General features: G+C 32.4%; 1 protein-coding gene across 6 annotated transcripts in view; it reads right to left on the reverse strand.

Moving 5' to 3' along the window:
• Positions 1 to 2049: 2049 nt before the first annotated feature.
• LOC136034377 (phosphatase and actin regulator 4-like) overlaps positions 2050 to 9178 on the reverse strand; it is a 205137-nt gene continuing 198008 nt past the window's right edge. For all 6 annotated transcript variants that reach the window (XM_065715525.1, XM_065715524.1, XM_065715523.1 and 3 more), the window contains one exon: positions 2050 to 8754. In XM_065715525.1, coding sequence (XP_065571597.1) covers positions 8739 to 8754 — 16 coding nt within the window. In that variant the 3' untranslated portion in view covers positions 2050 to 8738. The remainder of the gene's footprint in view (positions 8755 to 9178) is intronic.

Consider the following 9178-nt stretch of genomic DNA (forward strand, 5'->3'; position numbering starts at 1 on the left):
TTTTGCTAAAGAGTATGGGCAACTTTTAAAAATTGAAACTGGCGCTAGTATCAAATTAATCAACAATGTCATCTAGCGTTGGCCTTTAGTAAGTGTCTGAGATTCGACACTTACTAATAGCCTACACTAATTTTGATGATCACATTTGTTTTGCATTGCTACTACACCAACGATGGCCAACTTGCCTACACTCTTTGATTTTAACCATAAGCGTATGATCCCAGCTTTGAAGTGGAATTCTGGCTAAACTCCTGACAAGATATTATTTTAGCTTCCCATTTGTCCTATAGAAAATATTGGGAATCTTTACATACACTTTTCTTAAACTGAGACTTCGAATCTACTTTTTAAACTGACTAATCCGAAACGGTTTCCATTTTTCCATTGGTAAAAAAAAGATTAAAAGTAATTTGACGTAGAAACTGTCTTGAACACATTTTGAGGGCCTAGAAACACTTCTCTTGTTGATCTAACAGACCAAATAGATCAGGTAAGTTATAGTGGAAAAACTAGCGCTAGTACTGGAAAAAATCACCAATGCCATTTGGCATTGGGTAATTCTTCACAGTTTTTTCAAACTTTGTGATTGTATTTTTTTTTTATAAATGGATTATTAATACACTAATTTTGCCAGTTACAATAATTTCACCTTAATGTTAAAAAATGTAAAGAAGCACAAAATGCTAGATGGCGTCACTGATTATTTCAACATTAGGACCAATTTCCACTCTTAGAAGTTACGCTTACTCTTAATAATCAACCTTTAGCCTAGTTAAAGAGATCGCCGATTGGCAACTGTAAGAGAAGGATATTCGCATTCTCTGCCCAGTGACCAATATCGGGATAATTCCTCTGCTTCTTCAACAAGCTAAGCAGCTGTTGGCAATTATGCAACTACGATTTACCGACTTTAGCAGAGAATTACTTGTTTTTTTTCCTTCATTAACTTTCTGAGATTTAAACAAATTTACTAGTAATTTTAAGCCTAGCTCAACTCTATGCGTTAAGGTAACAGGCACAATACTCTGCTTTTTTTTCACGAGGGCTAAAATAAATATACACTTAAAACAAGTTGGAATTAGTTTAACGCCGCACAACGCGGTGTCAGCATCCTTTTTTATGCACCTATAGCTCAGTTTTAGCGCTTCTTAATGATATGTGGGGTGTTTCAATAAACATGTCTGTCTGATTCCTAATAGACCTTTGTCTATTCCATGTACTACGGATTTAGCGTGCGTTAATTTTGCCTAATGGCCTGCAATTTACTGATTCACGTCCTACTCCACCATTAGTAACTGGTTACTTAACTTTAAGAAGCGCATTAGTAATTCTAAGCAGTCGAAAATCTAACTCATTAATTTTTTTTCTTGATCTGCTTAAAAACCCGCACAACGCTGTATCAGCTTCATTTTGTTCCCTTTTTCACAGGTCTGTTTAACAGCACAAATTAATTGTAGTTCATGATTGTGCCATTTTTATGTACCATGTACCATGTAAACAGCTCAGTTCTAGTGCTTCTTAGTGCTATGTCAAATGTGTGTCAATGAATTGACTGATCACGTCCCAAACCGCCAATAGAAACTGGTTTTTTAATTTTAACGTCCCAAACCGCCAATCGAAAGTGATTTTTAATTTTAACGTCCCAAACCGCCAATAGAAACTGTTTTTTTTAATTTTATCGTCCCAAACCGCCAATAGAAAGTGGTTTTTTAATTTTAACGTCCCAAACCGCCAATAGAAACTGATTTTTTAATTTTAACGTCCCAAACCGCCAATAGAAACTGATTTTTTAATTTTAACGTCCCAAACCGCCAATAGAAACTGGTTATTTAACTTTAATATGTGTATTTGTTTTTAACACATATATTTGCAAAGCGCTTTAAAGGTGCATTAGTAATTGTAAGCAGTCAAAAATTTAAAATTTACTAAATTTTTGTTGATCAGCTTAATGGGCCAGGTACTGCAACATAAAGTGTTTTAACAAGAGCAGAATGTTCACTTTGATTCATTGCTTTTCGATTCCTAAAACTGGAAACTCTGAACAAAATGAAAATGATGAAATCTGTTTTAATTTTTATGTTTAAAACGAGATTATTTACATATTATAGGAATATAGAGTACGACAAAAATCTTAACAATATAAAAAACAAAATGCAGTATATATATAATTATGTATAAAGAGGCAAATATACAATTCTTTGTAAGCTAAAAAAAAGAAGAAAAAAAGAGAAAAAACCTAAAATACCAAAACTATAACGTTAAGTGAAAACCACGATGACGAAACTGGATTTTTTTTTTTTAGACAGACAGGTTTGAAACTAAAAAAAAGGAGAAGTGCTCATAGATGTCTTCCAAGATATTAGCCCCACCCCCTTAAAAAAGGATAATAGCTATAAAGAATTCAAAAATATTTGATCGCATCATGACCAGACAGAATCTTAAGTTATGAGCCCTAATCCAACAAAAACCAAAATTATTTAGGAACTAAGAACGTTCATTGAAATTTGACCAATAATCTGCAAATCGAAAATTTTTCATACTTAGTTGGCAATGAATTAATTCTATAAATGATAATCCTAAAATTAGACAAATAGTCTGCAAAGTAATTTAGACCACAGTCAAAATGCTCAAGCAGTATATCTAAATAAAAACCTTGGGGTTGTTGAAATACAAGGTACAAAAAGGAGATGCAAAGAGGAAAACAAATCGGCAACCACAGTATAACGAAATTTATAGTTTTAAAACGCAAATAATTTACTTAATGAGGAGTGGGGGAGCTTTTTACCTCCAAGTACTTTTCGTGGATTTGTCGAGAAAAAAGCCATTATTCCATGGAATATTATGGAATATTCTGATTACACTAATTGATTCATATGATACTTAAATGAATTGATACCAATTATTCATATATACTACAAATATCACATACGCGGTTTTTGCCTAACGGTACAGAAATAGGGGAGTGACAAATTGCACAGCCAGCAATTTTTAACTTAACATGGTAGTTTTATCGGCTAATTTGAAGACTATTTCGCAAAGTTTATTTTATATTTATAAAACAGTGCGAACTCTAAATACTGATACATCAAAAACATATAGGGTACTTGGAAACACCTCAAAACTATTTAATAACCTGCAACAGGAGTAAAGCCCAGAGAAATTCCATGTGGCTCAATAAAACCAGCTAGGTATACTAAAAAAAAGAAAGATAATGTAGAGGCGGTCCTAATAAAAAGACCACCAATCATCGTTGGAGCAGATATATTTAACAGGAAAGAAACAAGCCATGCTAAAATGTTTAGTTCACCATTACACTAAAAAAAAAAAAAAAAGCAACAGTTTTTTTCCAGTTGTAAATTAGTATAAGTGGTTCTTATTTTGGCGTCCTAGAAGTGGCTCAGACGAATTCCACTTTTTAATTTTTTTTCGAAAATTTGGCATCAATTCAGTTGATCTACTTCGTCACAAATGTAATTCCGTAAAAGTAAGGAATTATACCCAGAAAATGACAATAAATCTTTGACGAACATCCGATTATTTTCAAAATAGCTAATTTGACAAGGTTCATTCTAAAATACACAAAATAACTATCAATAATGCTATCTGAGCTCTGGCGAACATCGTTACCTAAAAGCTATATTTTAGGCAGTCAGAAGGCAAAATATACCTTTAAGTCAAATCATTTGCCACCCCCTCCCCCTTGAGTTGGCACCAACATGAGAAGTCACGGCATATGACCATATATATATATATATATATATATATATATATATATATATATATATATATATATATATATATATATATATATATATATATATATATATATATATATATATATATATATATACATATATATATATCTATAACATGACAAACAAATAGAACCCTTAAGTCATATATTTGTCTAGGAGGAGGGGGGGCTGTTGTTTACTATAAGGAATTTTAGGCCAAATGCACTGCACAACTTTTAAGTTGACCAGAACTCTTGGTTCTGAGGCATTCATTAACAAGAAAATTCGTCCCTTAACTTCTCTTTGAAATATAAGACAGAAGAGTATAGAGGGAATCAATTAGGGAGAGGAATTCTGTTTCTTTGTACATTTTAATTAAGTGAAAATCGATAAAAACCTTTGCCCCCCCCCCATTCATTTTGTGAATTTTTGCGATTGGTAGCACACACAGGTAATACTGAGCATTAACGATTCTAAAGTATGTAAATCGTTTTTGAAAGGAGAGCAAGTGCTTTTTCTTATCTTCCAAAAGTAATCAATTAAATTAATTAAAACGTTAAAATTAATTAATTTTTATAAATTAATAAATTTTATTAAATAAAATTAAAAATAAAATTATATAACAATATAATAAAAAATATAATATAATAATAATATACTAATAAAAATATAATATAATAATAATAAAAATAAGAAAATTAAAATTAAAAATAATTTTATTAAATTAAAATTAATTTATTAAGTAATTAATTAAAAAACTGATTAAGAATGAAAAATTTTGGCTAAAAAGCTACAGTGTATATTAAATATTTATTAAATATAGGAATTTAAATATTTTACGTAACAAGGATTCTTGTTCATTAGCACAGCAAACTCTACGACCAACGCAAATATTTCAAATGAGCAAGGCTTACCTCATATATTCATTCTGTGAAAATTTTTATATCAAATATCTTGAGATGTGGAACCCGGCTGAATTTTTTTTTCTCACACTACTTGTTTTGGCGTCAAGTAAGTTAAAAGTTGATTCAATAGAAAATTTATATATCAACAAAGAGAGTAACTGAAACTCAAAAAACTCAGTCTTAACTAAAACCTAACATCAATTTTAGTCAAAATCAATTATCAACTTAAAAAAAACAAACGACTTTGCAATCGATAGGAACACACTTAAAAAAAAAACGTACCACAGCATGCTTAATTTCTTGAAAGAAAGATTTTTCAATTCACAGCTAGAAAATGTCGGACAGTTGGAGTACGAAAATGGACAGGGACTATATACCTGTGTGTCAGTCTTTAGCGGCCCAACACTGCGACACGTTATAGAAGTAGTAGCCTATAGTACTATCTATAATGTATAATTTGTAGTCTATAATATACAGTAGTTCCTATCATGTAGATCTATATAGTAGTAGAATCTATAATATGTGCTTCCAATGTCCACAAATTTTTGGTGACATTCCCAAATTCAGTGATTCTCCCCTCCAAAACCCGAATTCCTAGAATCCCCTTCGGCGCTTCTCCCTCTTCCTCGAAACAGATCAGATTATGCTTCTAAAATTTAAATTTTAAGCGGTACCTTTCATTGTTTTTTTTTTCTTTTAGGGTATATTTTTTATCTGCCTTTGGTTTTTCAAGTCTTCCGCTGTTACCGGACTTTCTTGGCACTTTAAATACGCTTTCAAGCACCCACTTATAATATGGAATAATGTGTCTAATATCCACGGCACAGTACAGTCAAAACTGTCAATAAAAAAGGGAAAAGTTATGACTGAACTGCCATCTTCTTTGATTTATAGCCTTAACGCCATGCTTGTATTACTGAAGCGAAATACAGAAACTCCTAAAGTTTGGTTTGAAAAGCTTACAAGTATTTTTTACATTTACTAGTCCTTTGTAACTTTTACCAAATTCAGCATAAAAGATGAAAACCACTAAACTTCCATCTTTTTAATTTGAAAATATCTGCCTGAAACCTTCACTTTGAATGGTTTATAATCAAAATTGTGCTTGAAGTATGAATACAGCTCAAACAACAAAAATAAAATTCAGCTCTTTGTAAAAGTCAATATATCTTCTTTTTAATAAAACTAATGCTCAAATTTATCCTTAAACTAAACGCACAGTCGATTGATGTCTGCTTGGCAACACCGAAACAGGGGTTTGATCTCAGCTACCACAAGGCCGACAGGGAAAGGAACCGTAGGTTAAATACACCCCCTTAAACTTGTAAAGATTCTGGCTGGGCCTTCGCATCAGTTCTATAACTTTATGTTTACGTTTATTGCTTTAACTTTATGAAACTGGGTTAATCAATTATACTTAAGAATTGTTTTGATCAATATAATTACGGTTAATTATATCTGGTTAATCATGGTTAATTATATCTGAGTTTGAATTTGCGTCAGGAAGGAACGTGATTTTCAGAATGATAATTTTTGGTAAGCTAAATCAAATAAAATAGCTGATTTTGGGAATAAACTTTAACCATAGAAAGCAATTTTAAAATACCCAAAGGGAATTAATGCTAAATTGACTGTTAGTTGGTATTTAGAAAATAAACATATCAATAAAAAAAATCCATTAAAATGCTTTAATATATTCAAGCTAAGCAAAATCAAATACTGTTAAAATTATGGTATGACTTCGGACTTTTATCCAAGGCACCAGAACCTGGTGGTTACATAGCTTCTCACCATACATCTCCCCTATCCCCAGCCACACAACTCTTTATCAGTGTGAATAAATAATTTTATAATTGCGTCCAAATCCATATATCAGGTCTTTATGTTTGAGGTTAATGTTGGAAAATTAGGCCCTCGAAAGAAAACGCAACCTGTAGCCTAAATTATTGTAGCCTTAATGGTTTCCAATTACCCCCACAATTTCCATCAATTTTCTTTGGAGCTGGATCAGCACTAAGCCATTTCAATATAGAAAGGGGTGTAAGATATCCAATAAGGCTTGACAGATTTTCACCAAAGTTACTATTCAAGGGTTTTCCAAGCAACTGAAAAACTAAATATGAGGAAGAGGGAAGGGGGATAGGTAATATGGAATCAAAAAAGTATCGATGTAATTAATATCCAGACCCCCCCCCCCCCCTCTAAGGTCTTGCTTTATAAAAAAAAGTGCCGCATTTGTCTTGCAAATAAATGTCAATTTTCTGTTGAAAACACAAGTCAGTGTTCAGTAAGAAAAACTACCTGTTTTCCAAAAATGCGGTGTCATTTCAAAAATGGTGGTCTTTCAAGAATGCGGCTCAAGGCTGTTCTGCCTGGGCCGGTCAAATACTGAAAACAATTGGAACAGGAAACTAGTGTAACTCCTGTTTCTTGAGTCTAAAATTCAAAGCTAGGAACAAAGCAATGCTGAAGTCACTTCAAGTCTAAAAATCTAAACTTAGCTATAGCAGATTTTTCCAAAAAACTGAATAGATAGCTCAGTTACATTTAAAGATTACAAAGGCAGCACCTGGTAAATCGACAAAAAAAAAAAAATTATAACAGTTGTAATTTATACCAGGACCGCCTACAAATTTTTTCCCGTCTGAGCTAAATTACAAACCACCCAAATGAGACTTTTTCTTGAAGTATATTGACCCAACCTAGCTACGACTGTTGCTTATGCTGCAACTTACAAATGATCCTTCTTCCTTGAATGTTATCTGTTATATCTTTAGCTAAGCATTATAACAACTGAGGCTACACATTATACAGCTTGAATGTGTGAACAGAAATATTTGAAAGGTTAAAACGGTGTGGTTATATTGTCCCTTTCCAAAAATTCCCCGAAATCTCACCTCGTTTCCTCAAAAATCCCAAATTTTACAAGGTTCCCTCAGAATTTAAAAAATCAGATTAGAAGTACAATAAATGATGCAGTCAATATAAATACAGTTACTTTAAAGTTATTTAAAAAGCTGTGAATACTTTTTCTTTCTTAAAATTCTTAATAAATTTTGCATTTTAGGTTACCAATATAGTACCCATATTTTATTTACCAATACTCTATTAAAGTATTTGGACGAAAAATGTTATTGCTTAAAGAAGTGTGCATCAAAAAGGTCTTTCCCTCTTGAGGTATTTGATTTGTTTTTTCATTTTTTTTTATGCTCCTGATTCCCAAGTTTTCGAGCATTCGCTCTTGGAAGCATTGGCCTACGCCAAACTGTCGAAGGAGTACCGATTCAGAATGAATATGTTACTCATATGAATGTAAGAATAAACAATAATGACAGAGAATAAAAGAATAAGTAATAAAAGAATAAGAATGAAAAAGAATAAGTAAGAATAAACGATAATGAACATGAATACGGTATTATGTCAGAGTTGGCAATAGTTCAAATCTGGGATATCACTTCGAACAGTCTGTTATCATGGTGGGTCTGGCATATACATTCAGAGATAAACATATTTTGATCTACTAACTGGTTTTTGGTATTTCACGTTCTTATTCGTTTTCCAGTCCTACGCATTCGGCCACTTGGATGTTCAAAGACAAAACAAAGCAAAAAAACCCCTAAGATGGAATATTTTTGTTTTTTTAGCTAAGTCAGTTTCAAAATTTTGCCGGATATGGGCGCAAATAACCCTCCCCCCATGGATGCGGGAGCTCCTCTTTTCTCATAGACAAATTATAGTCAAGCTTACTAAAGAATTATAAACAATAGGCACTGAATTTAAAATAACAAACAAATAGACGCAACAAAGCCCATGAACACTTGGAAATAAGGAAATAGTTGCATAATGATAAAAAAATCCCTTCAAAATATATTTTAGAACCTTAACTAAATTAGCACAAAATTAAAACACTGGCTGTTGCTTGGTTCAAGAAAAATTAACAGAAAAAAAAGATCCCAATGTCTGTTTTTTCAGCCTCAGCAAACAATTCTAAATCTTATCACAACGGTCTCACCAGTCGATTGAAAAGTAATTAGGCACTTTACTCAACATAGTTCCAATGATTAAACTCCAACAACACAAAGAGTTCATGAGCCTTTCGTCATGGTCGATGGAACCTGAAAATGAAAATGATAAAACGATCGAGGGATATATGATGATAAGATCCGCGTATGAATTTATAAGACTACCAACAAGGGTACATGGGGAGAGGAGGCAGGTAACCTGTTTTAAAAACCCTTCCGCCTCCTATACTTCTCTAACGAGTAAATTAGTCTTAAAAACACAATTAATAACGAATAATTTCTCCTAAAAAAACCAAAAAATATTTCTTCGATTCATTAATTGGTCTAAATGATGAAGATAAAAAAAAGGCCGTTAGACAAAGTCCATGGTAGGTAAAGGCCTTCTTCTTCGTTCGTTTAGTACCCCACCCCCTTCCACTTCTGGATAATGCTGGACACTAAATAGCATGTTTTTGGCGAGTTCCTGATGTTTTACTTCCTGACCCACAATAACTGTTTCCTAAGGTGTTTGAAGTAG

This window comes from Artemia franciscana, chromosome 13 (assembly GCF_032884065.1).
Source record: "Artemia franciscana chromosome 13, ASM3288406v1, whole genome shotgun sequence".
In the NCBI taxonomy this organism is placed as follows: domain Eukaryota; kingdom Metazoa; phylum Arthropoda; class Branchiopoda; order Anostraca; family Artemiidae; genus Artemia; species Artemia franciscana.